The sequence below is a fragment of the Eulemur rufifrons genome, chromosome 5 (assembly GCF_041146395.1).
Source record: "Eulemur rufifrons isolate Redbay chromosome 5, OSU_ERuf_1, whole genome shotgun sequence".
NCBI classification, from domain to species: Eukaryota; Metazoa; Chordata; class Mammalia; order Primates; family Lemuridae; genus Eulemur; species Eulemur rufifrons.
Genome location: NC_090987.1, coordinates 10,576,960 through 10,592,651, shown reverse-complemented (window position 1 = coordinate 10,592,651; position 15,692 = coordinate 10,576,960). Strand labels below are relative to the sequence as shown.

At 37.8% G+C, this 15,692-nt stretch overlaps 1 protein-coding gene across 1 annotated transcript in view; it reads left to right on the top strand.

Moving 5' to 3' along the window:
* The window catches only part of PHLPP1 (PH domain and leucine rich repeat protein phosphatase 1), a 187,031-nt gene that overhangs the window by 113,511 nt on the left and 57,828 nt on the right, over nt 1-15,692 (top strand). The window contains exons 5-6 of the mRNA XM_069468353.1: nt 13,533-13,679; nt 14,630-14,860. Coding sequence (XP_069324454.1) covers nt 13,533-13,679; nt 14,630-14,860 — 378 coding nt within the window. The remainder of the gene's footprint in view (nt 1-13,532; nt 13,680-14,629; nt 14,861-15,692) is intronic.

The following is a 15,692-nucleotide window of genomic DNA, read 5'->3' as shown; positions in this document are numbered from 1 at the left end:
TTGAAGTTGGAAAAGGAGACATTAATTTTAAAATGGACAGTATGAAATTGGACTTTCTAAAAACAAAAGTCTGTGGTTCTGTTCACCATTCTCTACACACACCTCACATCCTCTTGCCACTGACCTTGCAAGAATGGGCACCCCTGGAATCCTACCCCACCCTTCAGAGTGTATTGGTAATGACTTTCGTTTCTTGAAGCTTATGGTTATTTCCCAATTCCATGTGACCTTTTCCTCTTCTGCTTTGTTAGCTTTCTTTATACCTATTGCACTTATCAGTTATACCTTTTAACAAACATCTGAAGACTTCTAAAATCACCATCTAATTATAAAGTCCTTAATAAATATTTGTTGAATTGTTGATTCCCACCACCAAGGATAATCAAAAGGATGTGATCATAAAACTTACAGAAGAGAGTGTTCAAATGCTTTCAGCAGTGGAGCCATTTCATGTATTTAGCATTCAAGGTAACTACTGTAAGGAGACATCAGTCATTCAGAATGATTTCTAATCAATCACATTACCTTATATGGTACCTAGAGGTCAATGTCAAGGAACCTAGTAGTATATGATTGTGTTTTAGAGGCTGTGGTATAAATGAGTATATTGTCACCTGAAATAAGCGGGGAGTGAATTAAAGTCTTAGAGGAAAAAAGTGATTAGAGCTCTGATTAGATCTGAAATTTGTTTTAGCCAAAAATAATAGGAGAAGAGGGGCTGGCTTTCTGGAATAGGAGAACAATGGGAAAGAGGGAATGAAGTTGAGTTGGGTGTGCAAAGATGTGGGTGTAAGAGAATGAAAGTTATGGAGAAATGAACAATGAGAAACTCATAATTATGCATGGCATTTATCAAGTACCTTTCTTCTTTAAAAGCTCAAATTTCTACATTTTTAATCCCCATGGAGTGGAAAACAAATGACCTTATTTCCTATTCTATTCTTTTGGGGATCTTGGCATTCCAGAGGTACAAAGTTGTTAATGTTAATTACTCATCCTTAGCAAAAGCCCACATTTCCAGGTTTTTATTGAAAGAGATATTTTAGTTTTTGTTAGTAATTCCTGAAAACTCCTTTTAATGGAAATACAGATAATTCATTAGCATAATGGAATAAGGAGTGGCATGCTAAAATATTTTTGCAGCTCATGTGCCAGATTAGACAGCAGTGCCTAAAACAATTTCAGCTTCTTTGAAGATGCTCTGTTATATAAAAAATGTTATAAGCAAACCAGCTGCTAATTGCTAAAGAAAGGATAAAGCCCAATGTAAAAGAAAAAACACTTAGCACAAGTGCTGCTTAGGCAGAGAGATAACCTTGGGAAGCAGTTTCCACTACTGAGGTTTGGTGAGGGTTGCCAAGTGTTCAAGGAATTTCATGGAATGTATGGAATGTCCTTTTTTCAGTTAACTGTTCCTAACACTGGGAAGTTCCTTTCTTACACAGCTTTGCTTTTCAGATGGAATTTTGATCCTCTTGGGAAGCTTTCCATTTCACAAGATTCCCACTTTCCTTCCTGGAGCATTTGATCAAAGGAGGCCTTTACATGGTGCTTGGGGCTCTGAGATTGTGTAGCCTTTGGTCCTCTCCTTGGCAGATGCTGCCAGCCTCATTTCTGGCAATAATGGTCTATTTTCTTCTTCCGTCATATAGCACATTTTGAAGAGGGAGCTCAGAAACAAAAGATTTATTTATCAGCCAGGCTGCATTAAATTGCAGTTCACCCTGTTGACTTCTTGGGATCATTTAAGATGTTCTTTAACTTTTTTCCCCACTTAAATACAAATTGGAGGGGGCGGGGTATGGTAGGTTCAAAAGCCTTAGCCTGGTTCTGATTCTGCCATTGTATTCTGCCCAATTCCATTCTTCTGTGGTTTAGTTGAGTTTTTTGTTTTATTCTCTGAGCTTTATCTTAACAGCAAGGGTTTAATGCTAGACATTGTATTTGTAGATATTTGCTATTCTGAGTGATAATCAACTTTTCACTCTGCACAGCTCTTGGGGGGGAGGCAGTAATAAGTCTAGAGTAAGGGGGCCAACAGATGATTATTTTGTGGTTGGTGGTGGTGAAGTACCGTTGTAACTTGGGAATCTGATTAACATCTTTACTGATGATTTCTGAAGTAATTCTCTGGTTGCCAGTGTGAGAACGCTGATGGAGACTGGTAATGCTTCTCTTTCTCCCTCTCTCCTGTACCTCATATCAAACAAACACATCTAACTCTGCAGCTCATACTGACAACACAAATGTCAGTTTTGAACCTAAAGCCCCGTGAGTTTCTGTTTTTCCTGAGTGACTATAAATTTTGATGTCACTCACTATTCTCCAAAGTCATGGAGCTTTGAATGGGAGGAGTCACATGCCTGTTGTTATTTCTCCAGGGTGGGTTAGATGATGACACTAGAGCTGGCAGGATATTTCACAGTGACCTCTGTGAATCCAGGACACACCCACCCCTCCCTGATGATGTCTTTTAGACTTATAATTAACAAGAAAGTCTTAGGGACAGTCTGACTTTCCAAATAGTTTTTCTTTCCTCCAGTTTTAAATTTTTTGTTAGAATGCATACTTTCATCCCATACTGTGTGTGTGTGTGTGTGTGTGTGTGTGTATGTACAGGGGAAGTGCAACAAAAGAAGGGGAGATATTATCTGATTTATGTGATATACCAATCCAAGCATTCTAGAATGGATTATTTCACTACTTCAGTACCAGCGTCTTCGTGTCGAGGTGCTCTGTGATTAGGCGTTAGGCATCCTTTACAACCATAGGAGTTCTTTCTCCTTAATAATTTGGCCTACTTAATGTTTCCCAAGGACACCCTCTAGTTTTTGCCCTCGAAATCGGTGTTTCTCAAAATGATTCATGAAATGGCCTGCATCAGAATCACCTGGGGTGTTTATTGGTGCTGTGGTTTGAATGTGTCCACCAAAGTTCACTTAATCCCCAAGGTAGCAGTATTGAGAGGCGAAACTTGTACGAGGTGACTGGGCCACGAGGGCTCTGCCCTCATCAGTGGATTAACTCTCTGCTCTTCCCCCATGGGATGACACAGCAGGAAGGCCGTACCAGATGCTGGCACCTCGATATTGGACTTCCCAGCCTTCAGAAATGTGAGAAATAAATTTTTTCTTTATAAATTACCCAGTCTGTGGTATTCTGTTACGCCAACACAAAATGGACGAAGACAACTAGAAGCACAGATACTTATTTTTCATCACAGACCCAAATCAGAACCTCTGGTGATAGGGCCCAGGAATCTATATTTTTAACAATGCATGCTAAAGTTTGGGAAACAGTCATACCACACTATTCTTTTTAAATGCTGTCTCCTCCAGTACCCGTCTGCCTATTGAACTCTTGTTCATGTCCCTTAGATAAAAGTGAGTTTTCTCTTCTGTGAGCACTCATGATATTTTTTTTCCAGTAATTTTTCATCTTCTGCTTTATATTATAGCAGCTTTGTTCTCAAATTGTTTCAAGTTCTTGGAGGGTGAAAAGTATGTCCAGTTCACATTTGCATGCTTCAAACACCTTTGCACATAGTAAGAACGCAGTAAATGTTTAGTGAACGAATGGTTCAATCCTAGCATCTGAGTTTTATTATACCTAGTAAACTTTTGGGTGTTGGTTTTTTTTTTTCTATTTAGCTATCAGACATATATCCTTGGCCTATTCGTGATGTGGAGTTTAAGCTACTCGTGTCTAAGCACGTTTTCATGACACAGTTATTCTCTCTGGCTCTTGTTTATTCTCACTTTCTCATTCCTTTAGTAATCTAGTATCCTTGATATAGATCTGGTCTGGTTTTTATTTTTATATATCTTTGTATGACTCAAATGGAATTTTATCCAAGTATATATACTTGTGGATCTTCTCACCTTTGCTTTGAGAATAGGAACAGAAATAGTGATGCATTTTCTGCCTTTTATAGAAATGTTCTTTTTACTTTTTAAAAATTTGTCCTACTAGTGTGTTGGTTCATATTAAGCATCTGTTGAATAGTATCGGTGATTAAATTGGCTCACTGTGGGCAGATCTGTTGTTGAGAAAGTGAAAAAATGCAGTCATGAATAAATTGAGTAAAGAAACTGTCTTGAAAGATGTTTAAGTGTAGCATACTGCTTGTCTTTTGATTCTTATATTGCTAATTTATAAAAGAATCAGAAAACGACAGATTTATGCTTATGACTCATTGTTTTAATGAATTTAGTTGCTGTGGGGTTATTGTAGATCTAGTGACTGGCATTTTCACATAATCACTGTCTTATGATTTGGAGTAGTTTTCCACGTAATGTGCTTACTGGATTCACAGAGCCTGCCCCTGCACACCCACCTCCCCCATCCTGTCGGCAGGGGCTCTGTCTCGTTCACTGCTGCATCCATAGAGTTAACCTAGCCTAGCACCTGGCACATAGTAGGTAACAAGTAAGTGCCTCTTGTTTGAATTATTTTAAAATAGGGATTAAAATAAGAATTTCTCTCTTCAGGGAATGCTTTAATTTGCCATTATAGCAATATGTCCATTGTATTTACTGCCAACACTCTCTGTTTCTTTGATTATTACTTTGAAAAAATTATGTCTGTGAGTTTTAGCTTTGATTTTCTGATTTTTAGCATCTGCAGCAATTCTTTCTTTTCTTTCTTTCTTTCTTTTTTTTTTGAAACAAGGATCTTGCCCCTTTGTTGCCCAGGCTGGAATGCAGAGGTGTGATCATAGCTCACTGCAGCTTCAAACTCCTGGGCTGAAGCCACTCTCCTGCCTCAGTCTCCCTAGTAGCTAAGACTATAGGCATGTGCCACCATATCCAGCTAATTTTTTTGTAGAGACAGGGTCTTGCTGTGTTGCCCAGGCCAGTCTTGAACTCCTGGCCTCAAGCGATCCTCCCACTTTCGCCTCATTATAGTCATGAGCCACTGTGCCCAGCAGCCATGAAGCAGTTCTTTAGAACATTATGATGCAATCCTTCTGTGACTGTAAATTTTAATTTTTATCAAGTAAAATATACATGTGTTTATTTTTGTTTTCTAGTCATTTGAAAAAGTGATATGCTTCTTTTGCTTATCCCAAGAGTCATTTATGGTGATTAGGTTCCAGATAGGATGGTTTCTGTTTATTTTGGCTCAAGTGTTAAGAAGCTAGTCACGTGCCACATTAGCACTCTATGCACCTGTGAGCCTCCCAGAAGACAATGGCAGATGCCCACTGGGTGGACTGCTTGGCCCTTAGAACAGAAGGGCATGTATAAGTTCATGTGCATTCATTTCAAAAGTTATACAGGGATGGACAGGCAAAGCACTGCAGCAAGAAACTGAGAAGAGATGAAAGTTCAGTTACAGGCCAGCAGAGTTTAGGGGTGTGGACAGCAGTGTGAGAGCCAAAGGGAGTTGAGTCATGCCTTCTACAGGGTAGGTGTTCCCAGCAGTTCTGAAGCAGGCACAGCCAGTCAAATGTTTCTCATGCCAGTGCAACCACAGACAAGTCCAGGAGGAACATGGGGCAAAAGGTACTCTTTCTTTTCTTCTGCACCCAGGAAAGACAGCCTTTTATGTCTTTTGCAAATTATTTTGCTTCCTTACATAACTATTATAGCACATGCAGGTTGCCCTATATCATACCTAGATAGGGGCAAAAATATTAAAACATGGCTGTAGGACTAAGTTCCTAAGCTATTAAAGCACCACACTAAGGGAATCAGAATTTGAGGAGTGTGTGGGAGATAAATCAAGGAAATTGTTGACTGGTGATCTGTCTCTCATTCATTTCTTAACTATTGTTTAAGAGCAAGCATATTCAGTACACATTTTATAAAGTACTTTGATATCTTTTTCAAGATTGTTCCTTATAAAGCTAGAAAAGTTACTCTGTCAAACTAATGGTCTTATTGGAGCACTTTACCTGCTGAAAACCACAAGGTGTGCTCTTAGGAAGAACAACAGCGTGTACTTGGTTTTATAAAATCTCTTGAAGAAAAGAGAAACAAAAAGTAAATGTAACTAGTTTTTATCTAACGTTTTCTCATTGTCTATTTGATCAGAACAGCACTAAGCTTTCTCTTTTTGTTCTCCCTTCTCCTAGTATATGAAATTTATTTAAATTGAATGGATATCAGAAAGGATGATTTATTTAATAAATTATATTAACACAGTTAGCTACCAAAAAGTAAATAGTTAGACCGCTATGTAAGATTACATGTAAAAATAAATACCATATGGAATTTAGATCCAAATGTAAAAAATGAAATAGCTAAATATTAGAAGGAAATACAGGAGAACATTTGTACCACTTTGGAGTGAAGTGAGAGGAGCTTCTCAAGCAAGGTGAAAAATATATACCCTATAATGGAAAAGATTGCCAAATTTGAGCAAACAAAAATCAAAAATTAGTGTGTAGCAAAAGTCACCATTAACAGAGTGGGAAAAGCTAAACAGTAGGCTGGGAGGGAATATTTGTAGCATATGACAATACATGACAGGTAGTACTTGGGGAGCACCTCCAAACTGATAAATGGAAGATGAATAGCCCAATAGAAAAATGGGCAGAGGATGTGAATCTGTATCTCAAAGAAGATTTGCAAATACCACTCCCTTCTTCACAAAGAGAAGCTCAACTTCACTGAAAAATAAAAACTGAAATAACCTGGTATCATTTTTGCCCATTAGATCAGCCAAAAATGAAAAGATCTTGACATTAAATGCTAGTGAAAAAGTAGCATGAGGAAAGAGATCCGCGTTCACGTGGCTGATTGGGAGTATGAATTTCTGCGACCTTTTTTGTAGTTTTGCAGTACATATTAAAATTTAAACTGTATATACTCTTGGGCCCATTAGTTATACTTTAGAAGTAGAGAGTCAGTCCTTTATCCAAAAGTCTTAAGGCCATTTGTGTTTCAGATTTCAGAGGTTTTCAGATTATATAAAGATAACATGGTGCATATACTGTATATTATATAACACCTCTAGCAGAGTTTAGGACAGCAGCCATTAGCAAACACATTCATATTTCTAGAGAGAACAAATGCATATTCACATCAGTTCAGGTCAGCTTTTGCTACCACGTAAGTCAATGAAAAATGTGTCAATTTCCAGAGTCTTTTGGATTTCAGAATTAGGGATGAGGCATTAGGTATACATGCTGCAAAATAAAATCATTGATGCACAAGTGGATACGTGACTGGGATGTTTCTTGCAGAATTTTAACAGCAGAAAAACTGGAGGTACTCCTAAAGGCAATCAGTGGAGGAATGGAATAAATTTTCTTACCACTGTACTCTGTGTATTACGCAGCTTTGAAAAAGATTGAGTTAGATTTTTATGTACTGATTCAGAAAGATGATCTGTTTGTATTAGACAAGAAAACAAGTTGTAGAAGAAAATGTGTGGTATAATCCCATTCAAAAAAATAAGGAGGGGGCTGTCCTATCTATGCAAGTATATGTTTTACAAGGAGGAAAGCTTTGAAAGGATATATACCAAACCATTGACACTGGCTATCTCAGAAGGATGGGATTCGGAAGGAAGTAGGAGAGACTGTTTACTTTTTCCTTATATGCTGCTGTAGTTTGACTCATTTTGTTAAAATAAGCATTATTGTTTTGGTAATCACACAAAATCAGTCTGTTCTCTTAAAAGCAAATATAGTGAATCTTATTAGAGCACTGACAGCCTGGCAACTCTCCACTGAGATAGAGTCACTCTAAGTCATCAGGGATCCTGCTTTTCATAATTAATGCAAAGCAGGGGTCTAAGCCCAAAGCTAGGCTTACAAGTCCAGCCTTTGAGCACCTCCTTCATAACTTAATACTGAAGCCCAATAATTTCTGAAGTGTGTTAGCGTGTTCCTCCACAAGGAAAAAAACAAAATAAACATGGGCTGTTACTGTGAAATAGAAATCCATTCATCTAGGGAATCTCTTTTAATTGACCCACTTGTGGTGAGTATTAATTTTTTAAGAAAATATTGATTTTTCTCTGTTAGATTCATTGAGGAAAAACAACGAGGGTCATCTGTGAAACTCATTTTAAGTACATTTGGAATACATTTAAAAATAGAACTAGTTCCATCATACTGTTATTTTATAGTCAAGCTTTCCAAGTGTGTCATGTATATCCTAAGTTCCTGGAAGGAAGTTACTAAGGATTTAGATGTATCTAAAACAAATTAATATCATATCTCCAAATAGTCATCATGCTATGTATTTGTTTTTATTTCCTAAATACTTACAAGTATATATAGCTATTCCTGTAACTCAAGTGCAAAATATAAACTTCGTACATAAATTTTTGAGTGTGGATAGACTGAATGAAGAAATACTAAGAAAGAAAAAAGGATTAAGCATGCCTTATCACGACAGAACAAGCCCAGGAGGAAGTATATAGAGATTGGCTACATTTGTGTATATTTGTTTGTTTCTTTCAACTTTGATATTGTAGAACATTAGCTTTTTTTATTCTCTACCCTTGGACAAAAACGACCTCACTTCATTTTCTAAGGAGCACTCACTCCCAAATAGTTTTTTGGAAGCCAGAATGAAATAAGCTGTTGAACTGTGGTTGACCTATTTTAAAACTTTTACGTATTACCTCATAAATGTAGGGAAGTTGAACTCATGAATTTGGTGCATTTTAACTTTTCTGATTAAGAAACTAAGCACTTATCTCTTTTGTAGAGTTGTGTAATTTATTTAAGGTGGTAATAAGCAAATTATTCTTGAAAGATTGGAAGACTATGCCTCAAAATTTAGTAACTGAGCAAAAAAATCCATTTACAGCTAAGTGTAGACAGTAATACGTGTTGTCTAGATTGAAAGGGAAACTAGATAAATACAGGGACAAAACGAATGATGGCTCTGTTGCCTCAATAGCAGTTTTAAGGTGTGAGCTATTCCTGCTTTGCTTTGCTGTTAATTAGTTATGACTGTGAAGTTGGAGAAAGGAAGGAAAAGGTAAAGATGTTAATAGATCACACCCCTGGATAGTTTGGCACATTTTGTCTAGATCCAGTGTCATTGTTACTATACTTTTGTTTTATGATGTAAATACAGTAGGAGATACAAATTAAAGAAAATACCATTACTTTGTCAGAGTGGTGATATTATTGGCTCCATTCTACCATCTTTTCCGTGTCCCTACTTTTGACTTTCTACCACATCAAGACCCAACCCTGGGCAAACGGTTATGTATTTTGTTATGTGGAACTTAGGATGCCTGGTTTGAAAGAGACTTTAAGGTTTGTTTGTAAACACATTACAGTTATAGTTTTTTGTCTTTGTAGGTTATCAAGTATATTTAGCTGATTGTGCTTTTCTGTGACTCTTGGTATTAAAAAACAAAAGTATGCCTTGGAGCTTTGGAGTAAGTCAGACCTGAGTCTAAACTCCCACAATGTTATTGCCATTTGCTAAATGCAAAACTGTAACATGTGTCATGTTACATGTTATATGTACCTTAAACTGGGTAATGTGTACACTGTAGAAATTTATTGCTTACAGTCCTAGAAGCTGGGAATTCCAAGTTCAGGGCACCAGCAGTTTTGATATTTAGTGAGGGCTCAACCTCTGCTTCAAAGATGCTGCTTTCCCCCTGCACCCTCAGGTGGCAGAAGGGGCAAGGTAGTCCCTCCAACCTCTTTTATAAAGGGCACTAATCTCATTCCTCAATATAATCTCACCTGCTCAGGGCCCCACCTCTTAATACTATCATATTAGGTATTAAGTGGAGAGAGAAATTTTGGGGAGACAAACATTCATACCACAGCATCTACTTTAATTTTCTTTAGTCTTGGTACTATGTGTGAATATACATGTGTAACAAGAAATGCTTTAAAAAAAAAGTAGGTTCCTTGTCCTTTCAGTTTCTGAAGCATTAATTAGAATAACGATTACCTTGTTATTACTAATCTGACCACTACAGTTAGAACAGTCATCATTAAAATATGTTTTGCTTATCTTAAATTCTGTGATGCTCTGATGCTCTCTACTTTCCTCTGTTGGACAGCTATGAGGAAGTATCTGTAACCTGAGTGAACTGAAATATTAGTTTAAAATAATTTAAACAATGTATTTAAAAACAAATGTATTTCCCCCAAAATAGCCAATTTTATTTTATAATCTGGGTCTGTGCACATTTCATAATTTATCTGGCTTACCTATTACCATGGCAGAGCTAAGTCTTATGTTTTGTCATAGAGACAGATTTCTAGTCTTTTCTTCCGTAATAGCGTGCTGTCACCTTGCTCTCTCCTCTTCATTCTTTTAAAATGAAGGCAAAGTGTGGAAAGGTCATCCATCCACTCACCATTTTGCTCTCATATCTCTCATAACTTAAATATCGTCTCCAGGTATCTGTTTCACCTATTTTAAGTACCAAAGGGAGGTGAATTCTATGTGGACCTTCCCTTTGTCTTTTCTCTGAAAGGGTTTTTTTCATCTGCAAATGCCTATAATGTGACTGTTTTCCACATCTGTAAAGAAAAAGTGGAACTCTAAGAACACTAAGGCTTAGAGTTACCAACAGAGATGAATTTTAATATTGATTGATGTGTTCTGATCCAGAACTCAGGTTCTCAGAAGCAGTCCATGCTTTATTTGGTAAACAAGTCTCTGCTGAACACTGTGTTCTTCCCTGGGAGGAGTTTGGGGGCATTGGCTGCATGGGGAGGAATGTGAGGGGAGTGAAGAATGTGGTGAGAAGGAAGGAGACATTGAGGATACTTGTAAATCACATCAGCTCTTAAAATTTAAAGGTCTAGGGTAAGAGTATAAATGGAGACCCACATACCATATAATGTCCTGGAAGCATAGATTCAAATTTAGAATCCTCAGACACCTTGGGATTCCTCACTGAATATTGAGCAGCGTGGGCAGAGCTAGGCCAGCAGCCCCCACTCTTCTCTTCCCATCTCCAGCTCCATCCCTCACCTTGCAAGGGTACGGACACTGCAGCCCACAGGTCCAATCTCCGCCCACTCTAGGGCCTATGGGTGCACCTAAGTGGGAGGATGAACCCAGGGAAGGGGCCCGTATAAGCTCTGCAGACAGTATTGTGATCAGTTGGGTAGGGAATTCCAGGGTCCTGATTACTCATAGGAGGGGGAGAGAGTGCTTCTCTAGTAGCAATATAATGTAAGCCACAGAATTAATTTTAATAGTGTATTTTATTTAATCTAGTATATCAAAATTATTAATAGTTCTAAGAAATGTATGAGATAGTTTACATTCTTTTTTTGTATTAAATCTTTGAAATCTAGTCTGTATTTTATAATTAGAGAGCATCTGGATCTGGACTAGTCCAGTTTCATGTGCTCAATAGCCACCTGGGGCCAGTGGTTTCCTACCAGGCCTTGCTGCTCCAGGAACAGTGTGCCGACCCCTTGTTCTCTGGGGGCACTTGGCCCCGGGACTGAGGGCAGGTCTCTTTATGTCTGTCTGGTAGTGTTTTATCATTGGGTTGATGTAGAAAATAACCTCTTTCTCTTTATATTTAGAACTGGTGGATACTTTAAAATACCAAATATTTTTATATACATAAAACAAATGGGAAATAATTAAGAGGTTTTTTCTCCCTCTTCCTTTTAAGTTTGTCAACTGCGTTTTACTCATTCAACTTGCTTCTGCTTTCCTTTGTCCTCAGGAGTGACATGGTCCTAGTAAATTTGTTTGCATAGATGAATTATACCTTCTCCACCCTCTGTTACTGACTTACACTTTCCCAAAAGCCAATACTTCTGTTTCCCATCTTGAGTAATTACTGGCTCTGAAATCCGTCCATTTCCCCACTTTCTGAAAAGTCTGTGTACTGTATTGTGTTGGATAATGTCTAGTGGATCATTTTCCCTCCTAGAGGAACTTCCTTTTAAAATTCAGTTTAATTGCATGTAAATTTAAAAACTGTGGCCAGTTCTATCAAATGAGTAAAAGCATCTAGAAAAGTAGGATGCTGTTTTTGTTTGGACTGGAACAGCAGTTTCATCTGTGATGACTAGAACAAACATTTTATCTCAGAGTTGCCAGATTTAGTAGAGGGAAAAATGAGCACCAGTTCAATTTGAATTTCATATAAATAATTAATTTTTTAGTATAAGTATGTCCCATGCAATATTTGGGACATATTCATATAAAAAATATTTATTGTTTATTTGAAACTCAAATTTAACTGGATGTCCTGTGTTTTATCAGGCAATCCTATTTCAGGACTCATTTACCCTCTCAAAAATTGTGGACCCTAAGCAGCCATCCAAGAAAATAGGTATCAAGGTAATACTTTCAACCTGTCAAATAGGTACATTGTCAGCTCTCTGTTTAGAATAAACTTTTATTATTTATCTATTTAGAATAAAGCTCAACTTTTTTATTATAGAATCTGACAAGTAGGTCACATGATAATTTCTTTAAAACTATCATGTTGCATTGGATTGGGTTGAATTGAATTTATTTTTCGGATGTGTGCATCTGTTCTAGGCAAGTACATACTGCCTAGTATTAGACTTGGACAGTTTTTAAAAGAATTAGCATAATGCAGCCACTGATCTGATTCTTATCTAGAAATGGTGTAGAGGTCAGCAATGGATCCAATGTAAGGGTGCACAACAAAATAAAAAGTAAAGTAAAAAAAAAAAGTAAAGATAGCTTCTTTCATGCTTTAGTTGCTTGGGCAACTGAGAAAATGAAATGAAAGAGCCATCAACAAAAATAGAACAGGAGGAAGTGCTGGTTTGGAATAAAGATGGTAAGTTCAATTTTGGGCTAGAAATGTTGTAGGGCAGATCCGGAGAGGAGCTGGAGTGTGATGGGATTGACAGAGTTGTTCCCATCATAGTAAAAAGATTTCCAAGGAAGACAATGTAGAGAGACTAAAACTGACAACGGATCTGTGAGGAGTACTTCAATTAGGAGTGAGGAAGAGGAGATGAAGAAGAGAAAAAAGAAGGTAAAGAGGAGAAGAGGGTTTAAGAGAGCTGGGAAGAAACCACGTGAGGAAAATGCTGTTAAACTGAAATGAGAAAAGCTTTTCAAGGAGGGGTGCGTGGCCAGCAGTATCAAGTGTTGTATTGAGATTGAGAATGATAATTGGTTTTTAAATCCGGAACAAAGTCCTGGTTCCCTTAGAGTGTCGTTTCGATAAATTGTTAAGTTTTTATTATTTCGGTTTTGGGTTTTTGACTTGTCTGTAACAACACAGAATCCAGAAGGGCCAGCTCCAGCCCCCCCTCACTGGGACCATGTACATGTGTGTTAATTAAGCCGGGATACAGCTAGAAAACTTACTCCAACAGAACTCACTTCCTCAAATATTCAACCTTATTTAAGAGTCACAAGTTTGTTTTTAAATAGAATGTTTACATTTTAGGTAAAAAACACTGGCCTTAAGGGTCAGAAGATGTGCATTCTGGCTCTGCTCTGTCGTCCTTAACCTCCGAGGGCTCCATTTCCTCCACAGTTGATTTTGGGAGTCAGGCTAGATTATAAGGCTATGCTAAATTATGTGATGTTTGCATCTGTGACATTTGTCTTTTTTCCTTTTTATTGTAATAGGTTCACCAAGTTGAAGAGTCTTAACCTTTCCAATAATCATTTAGGAGACTTCCCATTAGCAGTCTGCAGTATTCCAACCCTGGCAGAGCTGAATGTGTCCTGCAATGCCCTGCGAGCAGTCCCAGCAGCTGTTGGAGCTATGCACAAGTGCGTACTTTACACCCCACTGGGGGGGCGTGTCCAGAAAGCCCAGGGAAACTGCATCATGAGATTAGTTAACCTGTTCTGTTGGTCATGTAAGGCTTGGCCCCAAATCAAGAAATTAGGCAGTTAGGCACTGTGTGGTCTGTGTGGAGAGTTCATTTATTAGGTTTATATATATATATATTTTTTTTTTAAGACAGGTCTCACTCTGTTGCCCAGGCTAGAGTGCCGTGGCATCAGCCTAGCTCACAGCAACCTCAAATTCCTGGGCTCAAGCAATCCTCCTGCCTCAGCCTCCCAAGTAGCTGGGACTACAGGCACATGCCACCATGCCCGGCTAATTTTTTTCTATGTATTTTTAGTTGTCCAGCTAATTTCTTTAGTAGAGACGGGGTCTCGCTCTTGCTCAGGCGGGTCTCGAACTCCTGAGCTCAAACAATCCACCCACCTCGGCCTCTCAGAGTGCTAGGATTACAGGCGTGAGCCACCGTGCCCGGCCTTAGGTTTATATTCTTTAGAATTTTGTAAAATATTAAAATATTCTTGTTTAGAACTGAAGATTCCTGTGGATGACTATGTCTAAACATGTGGGAGGTTGTTACTTTCTCATTTTCTGAGTTATGTTGAATTCTAAGACTTAGAAATTAATTTTAAGAAATAACAAGGAAAGGTGGGTATTTGGGCTGATTCACACCACAATTAGTTCACGTTGTTCCCATTTGTGCCTATCCAACTTGGGAAAATTGGTCATACCTCTCATTTTCAATAAGATTAAGATGCCTATCTCTGATAATTTCTCTCTGGTCCATTATTGCCTCGGGCTCTGCCTTTATGCATTTTGCAAAGAGTAGTACATTTTCTAGTAATATGATCTATACTTATGGAACTTGTATGTTAATAATAAAGATGTGAAATTTACACATTCTTTGTGATTCTTATGTTTTCTTTAATAGCTTACAGACATTTTTGTTGGATGGAAACTTTCTTCAGTCCCTTCCTGCTGAGTTGGAGAACATGCACCAGCTTAGTTATCTTGGTCTTTCTTTCAATGAATTTACTGACATTCCAGAGGTATTGGAGAAATTGACTGCTGTGGATAAACTTTGTATGTCTGGAAACTGTATGGAGACCCTTAGGCTACAGGCTTTAAGAAAAATGCCTCACGTTAAACATGTGGATCTAAGGTAATCATTTTTGAGAAATATATCTCATTTGAGTGGTTGGTTTATATTTGGGGGGGGAGGTTGGTGTTATATCACTTTTGGTGAGATTTTGGTGTCCTAGGGTCCTACTTTGTTTTGCAAATTTGAACCGAGTTTTATATGATAATAGATACGGCCATTGAGTGAGAGAGCTATTTATGGTGGATGAAAATCAAATCGTAGAGAGCAAAGTGGATATTTTTCTCTTTCAGTCCTTTTCTGTGGCTTACCTGAGGCATCTGACTTCAGTTAATCATCTCCCCTTTCTTAATTTTTTTTCTTTCTTGGCTTCCTTAAGATAATGTATCTATTAAGTTAAATTTATTTTACTTATTTATTTTAATTTCCTCTCTTTATCCAGTAACTCTGCCTTAGTTTACCATTGTTTGCTAAAATATGAAACTCATAATCTCCCGTAAAACCAAAGTTAGGCTAGAAAACCTCCATTCTCACCCTTGCAAAAACAAGGAACCTGCATTCTGAATCCTGATCACACTAAACCCTAACTGGAACTAGTAGCACAGTCCTTGCTACATGATCAGGAGTCTGCCCTTCGTAAGTAAGGTTCAGCTTTAGTTTCTAATACATAGAGAACCAGTGCACAGGGGGACGCTGTTCTAAGTTTCTCTGTTTTAAGGAAAAACAAGAGCTTTTCATGCGCTTGAGTTCCTGCAAAGCAACATATAGGGCTGGCCTTAATACTGACTTGCCCTGTATGATACTTTTTCAACCAAACTATTAATAATTCCCCCAATTGGCAGGGATTGATGACCACATACTAGCAAAGTTAAATTTTGGGCAATATATTTAATGT